The 19,554-nt window shown below is 42.7% G+C and overlaps 1 protein-coding gene across 1 annotated transcript; it reads right to left on the minus strand.

The window, feature by feature from the left end:
• Positions 1-16: 16 nt before the first annotated feature.
• Positions 17-19,293, minus strand: LOC138981208 (cation-dependent mannose-6-phosphate receptor-like). Its single transcript, XM_070354055.1, has 8 exons — positions 19,166-19,293; positions 18,111-18,430; positions 15,579-15,666; positions 10,070-10,197; positions 8,632-8,716; positions 5,837-5,946; positions 4,596-4,722; positions 17-1,054 (listed from the first exon to the last, which is right to left on the minus strand). Exons 2-8 carry the CDS (start codon positions 18,305-18,307, stop codon positions 992-994), a joined length of 798 nt encoding a protein of 265 aa, XP_070210156.1. The 5' UTR covers positions 18,308-18,430; positions 19,166-19,293; the 3' UTR covers positions 17-991.
• Positions 19,294-19,554: the final 261 nt, after the last annotated feature.

Genomic DNA, 19,554 nt, shown 5'->3' on the forward strand with positions numbered 1-19,554 from the left:
TACTACGTACAGAGAGCATTTTGCCAGGCACTTTACAATCTGCTCAAAGACTCGTTATAATCTGTCACGCATAACGAAACCACCATTTCAAGAATGCTTTCAGGTGAGTTGAAAGCACGCGCTAAGGGTGATTGTAGTCCACGACAGGAGATGGCTTCAACATGACTTGTACATGCAGGCTATGCAGGGCCGGGTTATTGAATGCTTTTTGGGAAAGGAAAACGCTGTGTTAAACTGAGACATATTCTTGAACTTATTTATCTATCTTCTTTTTTTTGCTGTACATTTACCGTGTTAAAGTTGATATTTCAAATCACATGTGGTTGTCAGTAAAACCAAGAATGCAAAATTCAAATATAGATTTATAGATCTGTTTTGTCCGCAATGAACGGACGTATGTGCTAAACTACGCGTAAACAGAGAAGTGTATATATAGATTGGTCGTTCTTTATTTGTGAAGAACGGAACTCAAAATCAGAGAAGTCAAGATAGATCTTTTTGTGTTTTTTTAGTTACTAAACTTGAATTTTGCAGTTTATTAACAACAAACAGAACCCAGATCAATGTAAAGCAATACTCATCTTTACATCACACGATTTTCTATTGCAAATGTATACGAAAGAATCTTCCAAATTCTTTTTCAATTGTTGTGTCTGTCCACCGACAGATGTACAGACAGACAGACAGACAGAGAGACAGACACACGTACACACACACACACACACACACACACACACACACACACACACACACACACACACATACATTCACCCGTACCCATTTCACCTCCCACACACAAACACACACACACACTCTCTCTCCCTCTCTCTCTCTCACGCACACACACACATACACACACACACGCACGCACGCACACACACATACACAAACACACATACACACACACACACACATACACACACACACACACACACACACACAGAAAAAACACATAGACACACAGCCGCACAGACACCCCTTAATAAGATGTCTACACCTCATCATAACCACTTTTCTTGGGACGAATCTTGCCGGTGGTGAAGACAAAACCGTCCTGCAAGAGATCAACACAAAACATTGTTAGCTAAACTACACTCACTGACACAGTAAAGCACACCTACAAAGAAAGACAGACAAACAGACAGACATACATGCTGATAGACAACCAGACAGACAGACAGACAGACAGACGTGCTAACAGAAAGACAGATAGACAGACAGACAGACAGGCAGTCAGGCAGGCAAACAGACAGACAGACAAAGCAAGTCTCCTTCCCTCCGTTTCTCCCTTAAATCCAGCTGTAAGCAGATTGACAATTCAGGTACAAATGCACACGGTTTGAATTCGAAGTGACCAAGCTCAAACAAAGAAAGCTACGTCGCAAGGCTCAGTCGCTAAAAGTAAAATCATGAAAGACTTCCCGCTTCACAGTGGCAGCTTTTTTTCAGCGCTCAATATTGTAAGTGGTGAGCCAAAACTGTACACACAATTTCACATTAACTCCTAGAAGTTTTCTTTTTATAGAGGTTGCGGAAAAAACGACCAAATGCTCAGCTAGGAACCGACCTATTTAGAGCGCGTCATTGTTACATTTAATCAAGTTTTGACTAAATGTTTTAACATAGAGGGGGAATCGAGACGAGGGTCGTGGTGTATGTGTGTGTGTGTGTCTGTGCGTGTGTGTGTGTAGAGCGATTCAGACCAAACTACTGGACCGATCTTTATGAAATTTTACATGAGGGTTCCTGGGAATGATATCCGCGGATGTTTTTTTCTTTTTTTCGATAAATACCTTTGATGAGGTCATATCCGGCTTTTTGTATAAGTTGAGGCGGCACTGTCACACCCTCATTTTTCAATCAAATTGATTGACATTTTGGCCAAGCAATCTTCGACAAAGGCCGGACTTCGGTATTGCATTTCAGCTTGGTGGCTTAAAAATTAATTAATGACTTTGGTCATTAAAAATCTGAAAATTGTAAATAAAAAAATTTTTTATAAAACGATCCAAGTTTACGTTCATCTTATTCTTTATCATGTTCTGATTCCAAAAACATATAAATATGTTATATTCGGATTAAAAACAAGCTCTGAAAAGAAAACATATAAAAATTATGATCAAAATAAAATTTTCAAAATCGATTTAAAAACAATTTCATCTTATTCCTTGTCGATTCCTGATTCCAAAAACATATAGATATGATATGTTTGGATTAAAAACACGCTCAGAAAGTTAAAACGAAGAGAGAGTAAAGCGTGCTATGAAGCACAGCGCAACCGCTACCACGCCAAACAGGCTGGTCACTTTCACTGCCTTTTGCACTAGCGGCGGACTACGTTCAGTTTCATTCTGTGAGTTCCACAGCTAGACTAAATGTAGTAATTTCGCCTTACGCGACTTGTTTTTACATTTAGTCAAGTTTTGACTAAATGTTTTAACATAGAGGGGGAATCGAGACGAGGGTCATGGTGTATGTGTCTGTGTGTGTCTGTGTGTGTGTGCGTGTGTGTGTGTGTAGAGCGATTCAGACCAAACTACTGGACCGATCTTTATGAAATTTTACATGAGAGTTCCTGGAAAGGATATCCCCGGACGTTTTTTTTAATTTTTTTTATAAATACCTTTGATGAGGTCATATCCGGCTTTTTGTATAAGTTGAGGCGGCACTGTCACACCCTCATTTTTCAATCAAATTGATTGACATTTTGGCCAAGCAATCTTCGACAAAGGCCGGACTTCGGTATTGCATTTCAGCTTGGTGGCTTAAAAATTAATTAATGACTTTGGTCATTAAAAATCTGAAAATTGTAAAAAAAAAAATGTTTTTATAAAACGATCCAAATTTACGTTCATCTTATTCTTCATCATTTTCTGATTCCCAAAACATATAAATATGTTATATTTGGATTAAAAGTAAGCTCTGAAAATTAAAACAAAATTAAAATTATGATCAAAATTGAATTTTCGAAATCAATTTAAAAACACTTTCATCTTATTCCTTGTCGGTTCCTGATTCCAAAAACATATAGATATGATATGTTTGGATTAAAAACACGCTCAGAAAGTTAAAACGAAGAGAGGTACAGAAAAGCGTGCTATCCTTCTCAGCTCAACTACTACCCCGCTCTTCTTGTCAATTTCACTGCCTTTGCCACGAGCGGTGGACTGACGATGCTACGAGTATACGGTCTTGCTGAAAAATGGCATTGCGTTCAGTTTAGTTCATTCTGTGAGTTCGACAGCTTGACTAAATGTTGTATTTTCGCCTTACGCGACTTGTTCTCTGTTGAGACTGCTGATGTTCCGTTTGGTGTTAGCAGTTCCGTTGGGGACAGAACACGTTACACTGCCAGTTGAGGCGAGAAAAAGGACGTCATGTCGGTTCGTCTAGGTTCCATTTTTAATTTTCCATTACTTTATTATCCCATTGCTGGGATATTCGAGTCGCTTCCTCCCAGTGGAAAGCTAGCAGCAACAAGAGCCAATTACAGTCGCGCTACACAGGTGTGTACGTGTTTAGGTGTTTAGTTGTGGTCAGTCATCTGCGCTTACGACAGAATGACCGATGTCTTTCACGTGCCACTGTGGTGACACGGTGGCGGTGGGACATGGATACCGTCTCTGAGCCTGCACATAAGGTTGACCCGTGTCCGTCCCGCTCTTCATTCGAACCCGTGACCTACGGATCACAAGGCCGACTGAGGTATCTGGACTGAGGGGCACGAAGCGAAAGTGGGTGCCACCCACACGGGCCGCGGGGTCTGATTAGTGGGTGCCACCCACACGGGCCGCGGGGTCTGATTAGTGGGTGCCACCCACACCGCGGGGTCTGATTAGTGGGTGCCACCCACACCGCGGGGTCTGATTAGTGGGTGCCACCCACACCGCGGGGTCTGATTAGTGGGTGCCACCCACACCGCGGGGTCTGATTAGTGGGTGCCACCCACACCGCGGGGTCTGGTTAGGTGATTTGTGGTGATTTCAACCAATCAGACCCCGAGGCTGGGTCCAGCCCACTTGGGTGGCATCCACTTTCTCTTCGTGCATCTCATCCCAGGCCCCCAAATTTCGTACGGATTATTCAGGCGGGCTCCCGGCCGCAACCTGTATTTTGCCTTGAAGGACTGGGTGGCCGAGTGGTAACGCACTTGCGCTCGGAATCGAGAGGTTGCGTGTTCGACCCTGGGTCGGGCCGCTATTTTCTCCCCCCTTTCCTAACCTAGATGGTGGGTTCAAGTGCTAGTCTTTCGGATGAGACGAAAAACCGAGGTCCCTTCGTGTACACTATATATTGGGGTGTGCACGTTAAAGATCCCACGATTGACAAAAGGGTCTTTCCTGGCAAAATTGTATAGGCATAGATAAAAATGTCCATCAAATACCCGTGTGACTTGGAATAAAGGCCGCGAAAGGTGAACATTCGCCTAACAGGCTTGAGGTTTGCTGGTCGATGTGAATGCGTGATATATTGTGTAAAAATTTCCATCTCACACGGCATAAAGCGCTTTGAACTTCGGATAAGGCGCTATATAAATAAAGAGAATAATAAAAAATAAGAAATAAAAAGGTTGATGTATTTGAGCACTAGATTACCTTAACGTATCCCGGAATGGCGCGCCAGAAGGAGATGTTGGGCACCATTTCCATGCCCGTGGCCTGCTTTCGGGTACGATTGTACGCGATGCCTGCCGCCACGTAGATAATCAGCACAACGAAGAATCTGGAGAAAGAAGAATAAATGTCAAGAATGGTGAGGTAAAAGAATCATTTACGTTCAAAATCATTGGCTCACGTAAGTGTAGCCTATGCGATCGTAACTTTGTCTGTCTGTGCGAGCGTGCGTATGTGCGTGCGTGCGTGTGTATGTAGAAACTCTAACATTTGAAGACGTCACATTACATTGACGTCACATTATGACGTAAGAGGGTTAGACGTCACGCGAAGGAAGTACTGAAAGTCTCGGTCATTATTATTTTGAGCGGGCCGAGACTAGTTGGCAGTCGTGTCCCTGTAAGTAGGCTACATGCAGACAGACAGATCTAGATCTAGTGTCTCGCTTTCTTGCACAGTTTCACCTATGCTCTTTCTCTGTGTGTGTGTGTGTGTGTGTGTGTGTGTGTGTGTGTGTGTGTGTGTGTGTGTGTGTGTGTGTGTGTGTGTGTGTGTGTGTGTATGTGTGACGGAGTGATTGAGTTTGTGTTACTGTTTGTCGATTTCTTACGTGAGCCTTGATGGCTTCGCCTCTTGTTTTGCTTAGGTTTTGTTTCGCTGCGTACATTTGTCAAGTCCGAAGAATCAAAAAGAAAAACACACAAACATAAAAAATCAAAATATGGAGAATCAAACACTACACACAGACACACACAGACACACAGACACACACTAACACACCGACACACACACACACACACACACAAACACACACACACACACTAACACACCGACACACTAACACACCATACACACACACTCACACACACACACACACACACACACACACACCCTAACACACTGACACACTAACGCACTTTCACACCATACACACACACTCACACACCACACACACACACACACATACACACACACACACATACACACACACACACGCACGAAAGCACGCACACACACACACACACACACACACATCACCCCCCCACACACACACATACACAGCAACAAAACATACCAACAAACCAACATCACCCAGACTTACAGTAATTATAGTAACAGCGGCAGCAGCAACCAGGCAAACAGTAAGATAAAGGGTAAGAGCAGCAAGACCACACATAAGATCACATACAGACACTGACAGGGAGACAACGAGAGACACTTACATAATGAGCATGATGCTTCCAGTACTCAGTATTGAAACCTCCACGGTCACGTGGATTGACCCCCCAGAACAACCGTTTTTGCACGCGCACTTGGTTGTAACCGTCACCCCCTGCACATAAAAACACCTCATGAAAATTAAAATGTAACTTATTATTATCTACAAACTAGAAAGAAAATGGCCCATCAAATGGTATTACCAGCGGTGAAATTGTTAACACTGCATGCAGAATTTCAGGTAAGGCGGTGCGTCGATTATCGTTCACTGAGTATCACAACTTAATTAAATGATATTTGTGACCCGTTCTCACAAAATGATAGATAAGTTGATTTTTAACATCCTGTGATATGTACATATGCTAAGAAAGTAAAGAAATCCCTCTTTAAGATGATGTAAGTTGCAAGTGAGTGGTAAAAAAAAGACTTTGTTACATTAGTTTAAAGCTACTAACCAGCATGTCGGCCATTTTGAGAAAACCACTGTTGAAGTTGTCACACTGTAAACAAGTATTTTTACCCAGCAACCTATAGGTAATACATGCTTCATAGCTTATGAAATGGTGATGAATAATATAAAAGAGCATATAAATTAGACCAGAAAGATTTTTTTGGCCGTTACAACCGTTATGATTGGGTTTCTATGAAAGTCTTGGTGCACCAGATCAAAATGTAGTCCTTGACCTTTCCAACGATGTATAATAAGAGGGTGTTCTGCAAATAATCAGTTTGACAGTGTGGCCGTGTGTAGCTAGCTTTGATTACAAGAAAGAGACGCTTCGGATCGATAGAAGGTATCAATAAAATCAAGTTTAACACATTTTTAGGATGATTTTGACTAACTGCAGGCAGTATAAGGTAAATGAAGCATAGTTATCTCCGAAACAGCAAAACAGTGAATTTCAACCATATTGACCCTCACCACCCATTCTGATAAGCATCGCTCCACGGCTATTGCCAGTTGTCTCTCTGACCGGACGCTACAGTCCTACGCGAATCCATCAAAACAAAAATACAGAGTTATCTCCCATATGTTTTTCGCGAGCACTGATCTAAATTTGAGATCAGTGTTCGCGAGACGAAAATGATTGCAGATTGGACGACTTCGACAATGATCTCCGTTCTGTTCTTCACAGTTATGATAAAGACATCGTTCTAAGGTCAAAACAAGTCGAAATTTTGTGACTGCTGCCGCAGGAAGGAGACCGTAATATATGGTTTCATCACTGTCAACTGGTTACAGAAAAAATCGTCTGCTCCAGTGAGCGCCGAAACCAAACGGTTGATTATCACGTGACACTTTTGCCATATTTAGAGTTGTTTGCACAGTAAATACAGCCGCGAAAAATAGCTCGCTTGAAACTGTCTTACATATCAATTCCTTTGTAATTTAAAAATTACAAAACACTATGACAAATCATTATCGACGTTTTGAACTGTCTGGTTGGTGTACACATGTAAATAGGCCCAGTGAAATTGAACACTTTATCTGTACATATTTATTATGATATAATATGCGTGTGGAAGGAGTGTGAAGTTTGGATGCATACACCATAACAAAATCCTGTGCTTTGCATTTGGTAAATAAACTGTTTGACTTGACTTGAATCTGCTTATATCAATAATACATTACAAAAAGCTCTAAATATGTAAATAATCGGTTTCCTTGCCAGACAAGGAAACTCAAGGCATCCTGTCAGGGAGAGAATGAGCCGAACTCATTTTGACCTGAGTTCAGGATGCCTCACCACCTAATTCTGTTCGCTGAGCAGGTGGCCGCCAGCGACTTATCTATCATTTTGTGAGAACGGGTCACACTTGAGACTCCACCTTCTGGTGACTTCAATTATTCTTAAGAAGCCCGAAAATGTTTTGTTGTGGTATAACCTAATTAAACACAACTGCATTGATCATCTCGAAAAGACTCCGTAATTATGCTAATTAATGAAATCAGTTTAAATAAGAAGAAGGGTTTCCGTATGCATACTCTTGTGCGGCAGAGTAAACATTCTGTGTAAATCACACACACACTCGCACACTCGCATATATACTTACGCACCCACTTACGCACCTACTTACGCACGCACGCACGAACGCACGCACGCTCACGCACGCACACACACACACACAGACACACACAGAACAGGGCCGGACTAGGTGAAGAGGAGGGGGGGGGGTTGCCAGTGCCAGTGGTGGCCCAGGGGGATGTCCCCCCTGGCGGCAGGGGCGGATCAGTTCATTTTATGACTGGTTTTTTTCAAAAGTATATTGTGAAGACGACGGCGCGAAGCGTCGAGCCGACGGCGCGAAACGCCTAGCTTGCTAGGGGGGTCCGGGGGCATGCCCCCCCGGAAAATTTTGAAAAAAAGGATGCAAAATGGTGCAATCTGGTGCATTCTGAGGATGATCATTACCAGTTTCAGGCAGCAGATTTTGTCACTGATTAATACCCCAAAAATTGAAACTCAATGTAAAATAAAGAAATGCATACCTCATTCAATATTTTTATTTTTTGGCTGGGGGGGGGGGGTCCGGAAACCCTAGAACCCACCCCACCCCCCCTCGTTGTGGGGGTCAGGGGGCGAAGCCCCCTGAAGCTGACGGGTAGGTCATATTCTGAGATAGGAAAATGGTCGCTCCTTGCATAAAACGGCATAGAATAAGCAATAATAAAAATTAAAAAAAATAAGTAAGGTACATGTTTAGGCTAGGGGGGGGGGGGGTTGCGCAACCCCCATAACCCCCCCGGTAGTCCGGCCCTGCAGACACACACACACACACACACACACACACAACTTACATAGATGGTGCTCGATGTCTCCCCTTGGGCTGTCATGGTTGCCTCGTTCGCCGATTCGTCACAAATGTAAGTAACAATGCCTGATCTGCAGGCATATACATCAAAGTTTATAAATAAGTTCTTACAAATATATATAGATCTACTATCTATGTTGCGGATGCATGATGGTAACGGTGGTGGCTGTTGGTACTTTATTTTAACTGTTCACTAACGAAAGTTTGCTATGTCATCTTTGTGCCCCTTCACGTAATGGTGCTGAATGAACATTAATAAGATGACAGATGCCTTCGTAGAGGACAACGCTTGTTTGTCTGTACTTGCGGAGCAAATCGTCTTTCGTGACATCTTTGCCGACCAAGAACAAGTCCTATTTAATTAGTGTGTGTGTGTGTTCGTGTGTATGTGTGTGTGTGTGTGCGTGTGCGTGCCTGTGTGTGTGCGTGTGCGTGTGTGTGCGTGCGTGTGTGTTTAAGTGTATGTGTGTGTGTGTGTGTGTTTTGTGTGTGTGTATGTGTGTGTGTTTGCGTGTGTATGTGCTTGTGTGTGTGTTTGCATGCGTGTGTGTTAGTGTGTGAGACCAAATCAAATTTTAATTAGTGTGTGTGTTTGTGTATGTGTGTGTTTGTGCGTGTGTGTGTGCGTGTGTGTGTGTGTGTGTGTGTGTGTGTGTGTGTGTGTGTGTGTGTGTTTGCGTGTGAGTGTGTGTGTGTGTGTGTGTGTGTGTACGTGTGTGTAAGTGTTTGTGTGTGTTAGTGTGTGTGTGTGTGTGTATGTGAGTGTGTGTGTAAGTGTGTGTGCGTGTGTGTGTGCGCGCGCGCGCGTGTGCGTGTGTGTGTGTGTTTGCGTGTGTGTGTGTGAGTATGTGTGTGTGTGTGTGTGTGTGTGTGTGTATGTAAGTGTTTGTGTGTGTTTTTGTATGTAAGTGTTTGTGTGTGTTTTTGTGTGTTAGTGTTAGTGTGTGTGTGTGTGAGTGTGTGTTAGTGTGTGTGTGTATGTGTGTGTGTGTATGTGTAAGTGTGTGTGTGTGTGCGTGTGTGTGAGTGTTTGTGTGTGTAAGTGTTAGTGTTAGTGTGTGTGTGTGCATGTGTTTGTGTGTGTTTGTGTGTGTTTGTGTGTGTGTGTGAGTGTTTGTGTGTGTCAGTGTTAGTGTTAGTGTTAGTGTGTGAGCGTATGTTTGTGTGTGTGTGTGTGTGTGTGTTTGTGTGTGTGTGGTGTTTGTGTGTGTGTGTGTGTGCCTGTGTGTGTATGTGTGTGTGTTTCTGTTTGTGTTTGCGTGTGTATAAGTGTGTGTGTGTGTGTGTTTGTGCGTGTGCGTGCGTGCGTGAGTGCGTGTGCGCGCGCGTGTTTGTGCGTGTGTGCGTTTGCGTGTGTTGATCATTTAGCTATTAACAAAAACGTAGCGGTAAATGATTGATAACTCGTGAAAATGATTGCACACCTGGTGGTCGAGGGGTCAGCAGTGCTGACATAGGTGACCAACACGTTGGTGCCATCATATGACCAGGTGGCGGCATTGGAGTCTCCTGCCTGGTATGATGCTGTCTTGGAGGCGTCCACTTGACACACCTGAACAATTGTATGACAGTTTTAAGCCGCCTTTATGTAATACAGCGGCTTATGTAATACAGCGGCTTATGTAATACAGCGGCTTATGTAATACAGCGGCTTATGTAATACAGCGGCTTATGTAATACAGCGGCTTATGTAATACAGCGGCTTATGTAATACAGCGGCTTATGTAATACAGCGGCTTATGTAATACAGCGGCTTATGTAATACAGCGGCTTATGTAATACAGCGGCTTATAGGTTTCACTCTGTCTCTTTGTTCATTTGTTTGTTTCTCTGTATGTTTGTTTTTCTGTTTGTTTGTTTATCTGTTTGTCTACGAATTAGACTTGTATCTCTGGTCAATTGAGCTCAAATTTGGTGAGTAGCTTGGAATTGTGACGCATAGGGTGCCGTGTGCAAAAAATTAGGTAATCAAACGGAAGATATTAGCTTTACACGCCTTTACGCACCCAGCCAAGGGAAAAGAACAAATTAAAGTAATAGTAACACTTTCATCTTATTCCTTGTCGGTTTTTGATTCCAAAAACATATAGATATGATATGTTTGGATTAAAAACACGCTCAGAAAGTTAAAACGAAGAGAGGTACAGTAAAGCGTGCTATGAAGCACAGCGCAACCGCTACCGCGCCAAACAGGCTGGTCACTTTCACTGCCTTTTGCACTAGCGGCGGACTACGTTCAGTTTCATTCTGTGAGTTCCACAGCTTGACTAAACGTAGTAATTTCGCCTTGCGCGACTTGTTTAAAACTTCAAAAGCTTCGAATTTAACTGATCTTGTCTTGATGAAATAGGAAATTTTTATCATTTAAGAATGTTTGTGTTACAAGCTGTCAATTTATCGCCGAGTACGCTAGTACTAGGGCTCAGCAGACTTTAATTATTGTGTGTCTGTCTATCTTTCTCCACTTAACAGCTTATTGCTGGGAAACTACTGGGCGCAGTTCGTTCAAAAGTTGATACACTAACTTGATAATATTAAATAATAATAATAATGATAATAGGATTGATCGTATTAAAACTTCATAATGTTACCTGGGACCTAAATGCGAAATAAACCACAAAAACGACTTGGCCGTAGGAGGAGTTCACACCGGCGGGGCAACACGCAGCCATTGACCTGATAGAACAGCCGAACGCGTCACACAAAAATACGTCATGACAAAGTTACACGCAAAGCGAAAGAGACTTTGACGTCATTTACTTTTGTTCGGAATTTTCCGTCTGTTCCCAGCTTGTCAGTGAAGACCTGACGTGAGTAAGCTTACCCAAAACGTCTTTGTTCTCTATTCTCATTGCAGCTGTGAAATAATCAGTCTTGTGTCTCGGTCGTGTAGGTACAGAGTTTGCTTCTGCAATCATTGTGTTCGTGTTGATGACGGCTTCATAAAACAAAATAATAAGCGAATCTATCGCGAGGAAGACGTTTATGTACAAATCACCGAACCCAACCCATTTTTTGTGTGCATTTTTCTGAAGAATAAACTGCATGTGGTTAATTTCATCCGTTTAATGCTTGTCGAAACGAGCCATAAGGCTTTAGAATAAAAGATTTCACGCATTGCTTGGCCATCTGATCACAGATGAGGTCGCAGTTTGTAGGTTGAATCTATAAATCGGCCAGAGATAATCTGCATTTCTGGTCAGAAACCAACATTCACACCACAGACATTCCAAACATTTATATTTATTGAGCGAGCCAGTCTGAAGAGTACTCGGGTCCAGCGCGAGCGGTTTTTTTTTATTATTTAGATTTAAAAGTTAGTTCAAGCGCCAAAACGAGGCGCCTGATTGTAGAACAGACGGTCCACGAAAATAAATTCTTTAAAAATTTCTCACTTTCGACGGAAAGCAGTCAGGAAGTTCCCGTTCGGTGAGCGTTCAAATGGAAGGGTGTTTGTACTGAGGGCCCCAAAGGGTTTAAAATCGTGATCGTGATTGGCGTTTTTTTACCTTTCTGTGACCGTGATTGCCGAAATTTCCATTTCTGTGATCGTGATGGGACTTTGCCCGTGATCCGTGATGACAAAAAAATCAAGTCTCGTGATCGTGATCGTCATTTGTTTTCGTGATCGTGATGGGCATTATTGCAAAGCATTTTATTTTCAACATACATTTTTCGTTGGGGATTTTGTCAGGCATGCTACTTTTCCGGTAATTGCCGGAAATCCGATAAAGCCGTTTTCAAAATCCGGTAAAGTCAAATTTATTCCGGTGAACTTGAAAAATTTCCGCAAAAACGATCCGTGTGAATATCGCGCAACGCGACCGGGCGCCGGTCTCAATGAAGCCAGCGCACAGTAGTGTTGTTTTCATCAGTTTGGAGGTGTGTTGAATGGTGGTGGGGGGAGGCTAAAATGGGATTTTTAACAAGATCACAACACTATTACAGCCCTGAAAATGATGCCCAGAATCCACCAGATTGCACAGATTTTAACCGTTTTTTGAAAAAAATTCCGGGGGGGCATGCCCCAGGACCCCCCTAGTTGGCTCGCCTGCTTTGCAGGCTTAGGTAAAACCATTTTTGGCCTGCAGCATTCCTGTTTGTTTTTCAAGACCATGAAACCAGGCGATGGTGTACCTCAAATTGTATGGCAAAGTTGAAAATAAAGAACCCATCACACATACACGTACTTTAATTTCAATCCACCCAATAGTTTTTGAGAAAATGGGTTTACAAGATTTAGCTCTGGAAATGTGAAATTGTGCAAGTATATATTCGTGTGTGTGAGTGAGGGTGTGGGAGTTGAATGTGTATATGAGTGTAGAGAGAGAGAGAGAGAGAGAGAGAGAGAGAGAGAGAGAGAGAGAGAGAGAGAGAGAGAGAGAGAGAGAGAGAGAGAGAGAGAGAGAGAGAGAGAGAGAAATGAAAACAACATTCTTGTTACTGATTACAAATCATGATATGTATTTCTATGTGTGTATGAAAGAGAATTTTAAAAAATAATAATAAAAAAGTGCAACAGTTCTCACTTTGTGTTGAATAAACAATAGATCCAGAGGAGCGAATTACTGTGTGGTTGTGTTTACTTTAACACGTGCTTTCTGTACATGCAACTTTTACCGTGACCGTGATTTGCCACTGGTGTTCGTGATCGTGAAAACAAAAATCAAGGTAACTGTGATCGTGAAAGCTAAAATGTCCCTTCCCGTGATCGTGATGATACCCCCCCTTTGGGGCCCTCTGTACTGTGTGTAAAAGCCTGACCGTATCTGTGATGGTTTACGGGAGGCTTACTCTGCCGTGTGCTGACAAAACCGAGTAAGTCCACTGACGCTACTTCCGAGAAAAACGACTTTTACTGTTTGATAAAATATCTCAAAAGTGATGATTATCTAGATCAAACAACCGAGATAATAAGATAAATAGCATTAATTTACGTTTAAAACCCGATTTTCATAATAATCTGATGGATGGTTTTGGTTTTGTTGGGCATTTTGTGGACTTACTTGGTTTTACCACTTTCCCCCCCAATATCAACTCCAACAAAAAATGCGCAGATCTCAGCAAGCGGACTTGCTTGGTTTTACCAGAATATTTGGATGAAAGTCGCTTGTTCATTTCAATGCTTGTTATTATCTCAGGTGCCAGGAGAAAAGGTTCCGTACAACTCTCGCTTACTCTATTACACATGTCGTATGAATTGAGCGATTACTTCCCTTTGGTTATTTGATAGAAGTAGTGTTGTCAAGAGAAATGACAAAACAGTGAAAATAACACTACGAATTTGCACAGATGGAAAGAGAGAGAGAGAGAGAGAGAGAGAGAGAGAGAGAGAGAGAGAGAGAGAGAAAGAGAGAGAGAAAGAGAGAGAGAGAGAGAGAGAGGGGAGGGGAGAGACTAGACAGGGAGTGAGAGAGAGTAAGAGAGAGGAGAGAGTGAGAGAGAGGAGAGAAAGCTCGGGTGGGGGGGGGGGGGGGGAGCGGGAGGGAGGGATGGAGGGAGAGAGAGAAATAAAGGGAGGGAGGGAGATAGAGAGATGGAAAGAGGGGTGGAGAGAGGGAGAAAGAGAGGGAAGGTGAGAGGGAGGGAGGGGGGGGGGGGGGGGAGAGCTATGGAGGGAGAGATAAATGGGGAGGAAGAGAGAGATATAGGAATAGACCGAGGGAGAGAGAGGGAGGAGGGGGGGAGGATGGATTGAGGGATTGAGTGAGAGAGAAGGGGGAAGGGAGGGAGAGAGAGGAAGGAAAGGAGGGAGGGAGAGGGGAAGGAAGAGAGAGAAAGAGAGGGAGGGAGAGACTTAGTAGGATTTAGGGAGGGAGGAAACAAGAGGAAGAGGGAGAGAGGGAGGGAGGGAGGGAAAGAAATAGTGGGATGGAGGGAGAAAGAGAGGAGGGAGGGAGTGAGAGAAGGGGAGGGAGGGAGATAGGGAGGGAGGAAGAAGAGGGGGGGAGGAAGTGTGGGAGGGATGGAGGTAGGGAGAGAGAGAAGAGAGGGAGGGAGGGAGGGAGGGAGGGAAAGAGATAGTGGGATGGAGGGAGAGAGAGAGAGGAGGGAGGTAGTGAGAGAGGGGGAGGGAGATAAGGAGGGAGGAAGAGAGTAGGAGGGAGCGAGAGGGGGGGGGGAGGGAGGGAGAGAAAGAGAGTGGGATGGAGGGACAGAGGGGAGGGAGAGAGAGAGGGAAGGAGGGAGGTAGAGAAAAGTCGATTGTTGGCGGTAGGGAGAGAGGGATGTGGGAAGAGAGGGAGGAGGAGAGAGCGAAAGGGAAGGGGGGATGGAGAGAATGATGGAGGGAGGGACATTGAGAGAGGGAGGAAGAGGGAAAGAGATAGCGAGAGAGGTAGGGAGGGATAGAAAGAGAGATGGAGGGAGGAAGGGAGGGAGGGAGGGAGAGAGGGAGACAAGGATCGTCAGGAGAATCATATATAGAGAAGAAAAATGTTTGAAATAAAACGTCATAAGGTGACGTCATTATGTCTCGCCTTATCGAATGACGTCATTTGTGTGTTCTAAACTTTAAATGACGTCATTTGTGAGTTCTAAACTTAAAATGACGTCTTTTCTGTATGAGTCGTCTGAAAGAATTTTGAAACTACCATTATACGAAAATTGGGAAACCCTTGGACTTACTTGGTTTTGTCAAAACATTCATCCACAATTAAAAAGTTGTTTTTGGTTGTGGACTTACCTGTTCATATCTATGCTTATCTAAGCACTCAAAAAAGTAGAAATTAACACAAAAGATGCGCATTGATTTCTTCTTTTTGATGAACAAAAAATATCATTTTTGAAAAAAATGAACTTACTCGGTTTTGTCAGCACACGGCAGTACTGTGCCTTTAACCTTTTCGCGTCAGACTCAAAATACGTACAATCAAGACTTCTCATTTATTTGACATGTTATAAAAACACCTGAATAGGTTAGCTTTTTCTTACCGAGGCACCGGAGCAGGTGATTTCAGAAAATGGTTTGCAGGGATTGAAAGAGTAATAGTAGAAGTCATCAGCCTGGACGTCCTTGAACCTGCACAACCGTAGCATGCAACATTACTAGCAGACTGACGTCCTTGAACCTGCACAACCGTAGCATGCAAAATTACTAGCAGACTGACGTCCTTGAACCTGCACAACCGTAGCATGCAACATTACTAGCAGACTGACGTCCTTGAACCTGCACAACCGTAGCATGCAAAATTACTAGCAGACTGACGTCCTTGAACCTGCACAACCGTAGCATGCAACATTACTAGCAGACTGACGTCCTTGAACCTGCACAGCCGTAGCATGCAACATTACTAGCAGCCTGACGTCATTGAACCTGCATAACTGTAGCATGCAACATTACTAGCAGACTGACGATATCCAAATTCGTCAGTCATATAGACTAGTTCAGTGGGTTATTGAGTTCTGTTGTCTACAATATTTATTATTTGTTTCTCTATGTGCTTGCGTGTTTTTACATTTAGTACAGTTTGACTAAATGTTTTAACATTGAGGGGGGAATCGAGACGAGGGTCGTGGTATATGTGTGTGTGTGTGTGTGTGTGTGTGTGTGCGTGTGTGTGTGTGTGTGTGTGTGTGTGTGTGTGTGTGTGTGTGTGTGTGTGTGTGTGTGTGTGTGTGTGTTTGTGTGTGTGTATGTGTGTGTGTGTGTGTAGAGCGATTCAGAGTAAACTACTGGACCGATCTTTATGACATTTTTCATGAGAGTTCCTGGGTATGATATCCCCAGACGTTTTTTCATTTTTTTCGATAAATGTCTTTGATGACGTCATATCCGGCATTTTGTAAAGGTTGAGGCGGCACTGTCACACCCTCATTTTTCAATCAAATTGATTGAAATTTTGGCCAAGCATTTTTCGACGAAGGCCGGACTTCGGTATTGCATTTCAGCTTGGAGGCTTAAAAATTCATTGATGACTTTGGTCATTAAAAATCTGAAAATTGTAATTAAAATTATTGTTATAAAACGATTCAAAATTACGTTAATCTTATTCTTCATCATTTTATGATTCCAAAAACATATAAATATGTTATATTCGGATTAAAAACAAGCTCTGAAAATTAAAAATATAAAAATTATGATTGAAATTAAATTTCCGAAATCGATTTAAAAACAATTTCATCTGATTCCAAAAACATATAGATATGATTATGTTTGGATTAAAAACACGTTCAGAGAGTTAAAAAGAATAGAGATATTGAAAAGCGTGCCATCCTCCTCAGCGCAACCGCTACTGCGCTTTTCTGGATTGTTAATTTCATTGCCTTTGCCACGAGCGGTGGACAGACGATGCTACGAGTGTACGGTCTTGCGGAAAAAATGCAATGCGTTCAGTTTCATTCTGTGAGTTCGACTGAGCTTGACTAAATGTTGTATTTTCGCCTTACGCAACTTGTTTTTATATGTTCCACATAGACTGAATTTGAGATGTAACAAGAGAACAAAAGAAATACAAGAAACATACCTGGAGTACATTTACAGAGACAAAGAAGGGAGGTCATGGGATATCTATATATCTATATACGGCTTGTGTGTGTGTGTGTGTCTGTCTGTCTGTCTGTCACTTCGCAATGCACGGCCAAAGTTCTCGATGGATCTGCTTCAAATTTGGTGGGCATATTCAGGTAGACCCCGAACACAAGCTGGTCGATGAAAATTATCAACACGTGCTCTAAGCGCGGCGCGGTGAACCGATTTTGGTTTTTCTGTAGATCCATTTCCAGTAACTCTTCCTTATCTTCTCCAGTGTTTTGCGCGTTTATTTCCCTTCCTTCGTGTGGCGTCAATCACGTTAACACGTGCTTCGCCGGCGAACCGCCACGCTGCATACTCCGTCTCGCGATCATCCCGGCGAAGCCGGTGCGAACCGCCACGCTGCATACTCCGTCTCGCGATCCACCCGGCGAAGCGGGTAATCATCTAGTATATATATATTGAGAAACCGACAGGCAGGCAGACAGACAGACAGACAGAGAGAGAGAGAGAGAGAGAGACGGGGAACGCCTTACTACTGTAGCCTAACGAGTTTGTTTCCTTGGCTATTAACCTGACCAATAATACATTGCAGCAAAGTATGGTGTTATTCTATTTTGTGCTTTATCTAATCTTTATTTACTTTATTTAAGTGTATTGGATGTCACGACTGAATTTCAAATTGTTTGGAATTTAAATATCTTCCCAGAGACGAAAAAATAAAATAAAAAAGGTTTGGTTTAGGAACGTTTAATTGAAGACAAAAGGACACATACACAAAGAATTTCGACCCCTATCGCTCTTTAAAGTTGACAAACAAGAAACCCAACTGACAAGTCGTGATGATAAAGGGAACAAGCATATCTGTGACTGTTGTCTCTTCCAAAATTGATGAAGCAAAATGACAACATGTTGGGACATAACTGCTCTGGGACAGTTTTACACTTTGTAACACATATACGTACATTGATCACAACAGGTCAACGATTTACCTTGGTGTGTTGTCAGTGTTGCCAAGGCTGCTGACATCGATGACGCCGGAATTGTCGTCAAAGACACAACCACAGCCATCTACCCCCAAGCACTGCTGTGCCAGGCTGCCCCTCCCGCTTCCTTCCCATGGGGTCAGTAATCCAAAGACAATCAGACACACAATCCTCCCAAGAATGCAGCTGGAGTTTTGCAACATTGTGCGTTGAAGAATTCTCTGTTTTTGACTCCTGCAAGGTCTCGACTAGGAGAAGGATAGCGTTTCCACCTCTGAGGTCTTGACTAGGATAGTGTGCTCCCTGTAAGATCTTTCTCCTGGCACCTGAGAGAATAAAAAACATTGAAATGAACAAGCGACTTTCATCCTCTCATTTGACTCTCAACTGACTTTCATTTGAGGATGAAAGTCGCTTGTTCATTTCAATGCTTGTAATTCTATCAGGTTCCAGGAAAAAGGTTCTGTCATAACTCTCGTTTACTCCATTACACAGTGTCGCATGCATAAAGAGCGCTTACTTCACTTTGGTTATTTGATATCTTAACAACATCATTTCGTTTAAGATGGTACTTAGCTAGTTGTTGAGATTTGGATATAATCAAAATCAGAAATAAACGGATTGCTTTTTAATTTGGAAACACGTGACGTACATCTGAATGCTAGAAAACAGTTTCAGTTGATAATTCAGAATGTCTATACGAAACAAACGGCTGTGATTCACAAGAACTCTAGCGATGGTTTTTGACTGTTCAGAGGAACAGAATAAACCGTCGTCTGCTACGAGAACCACGACCTTGCGTGACCCTGCTTCCGATCCGGGCTTTTCTTTTTTCAAACTTTCAAAACTTCGAATTGTACTGATCTTGTCTTGATGAAAAAAGAATTCTTTTATGATTTAAGAATGTTTGTGTAAGAAGCTGTCAATTTATTATTTAGATTTTAAAAGTTAGGTCCGATATTGAGAGGAGACAATCCGCAAAATTAATTCTTTGAAATTGCTCGCTCTTTTCGTAGGGGGTTAGGCACACTACAAAAGCAAAGATATGAAAAGTTATTCACCCGACTGCTGAGATGACACTGTAACAGCACAAACCACTAATTAAAGCACTCACACCTGAACACAACACATGACTAAGAGGTTCTACTGGGACATAGTAGTTAAAAAAAAAATTCATTCTTTGCTTGCTATCAAGTGACCGTCACGAGACTAAGACAGTGGAGAGTATGATAGTTAAGTACAGGTGTTATCTAGGAAACATATATTAGTTACGGTACATTCATACCATCCTCGTTTTCTCTTCCGTTATCAGTGTCATGGTATAGGCTGATATTTAGCTACTATCTCAAGCCCCGAGTTTAAATATGTTTTTGGTTTTTGTTCAGAGAGCGAGAGAGAGAGAGAGAGAGAGAGAGAGAGAGAGAGAGAGAGAGAGAGAGAGAGAGAGAGA

This window comes from Littorina saxatilis, linkage group LG12 (assembly GCF_037325665.1).
Source record: "Littorina saxatilis isolate snail1 linkage group LG12, US_GU_Lsax_2.0, whole genome shotgun sequence".
Taxonomy (NCBI): Eukaryota; Metazoa; Mollusca; class Gastropoda; order Littorinimorpha; family Littorinidae; genus Littorina; species Littorina saxatilis.

Coding starts and splice junctions, on each gene's coding strand:
- LOC138981208 (XM_070354055.1), bottom strand. CDS start 18,307: ATGTTGCAAAACTCCAGCTGCATTCTTGGGAGGATTGTGTGTCTGATT. Junction 15,667..18,110: donor AACACTGACAACACACCAAG/GTAAATCGTTGA, acceptor ACGGTTGTGCAG/GTTCAAGGACGTCCAGGCTG. Junction 10,198..15,578: donor TCACCTGCTCCGGTGCCTCG/GTAAGAAAAAGC, acceptor ACAATTGTTCAG/GTGTGTCAAGTGGACGCCTC.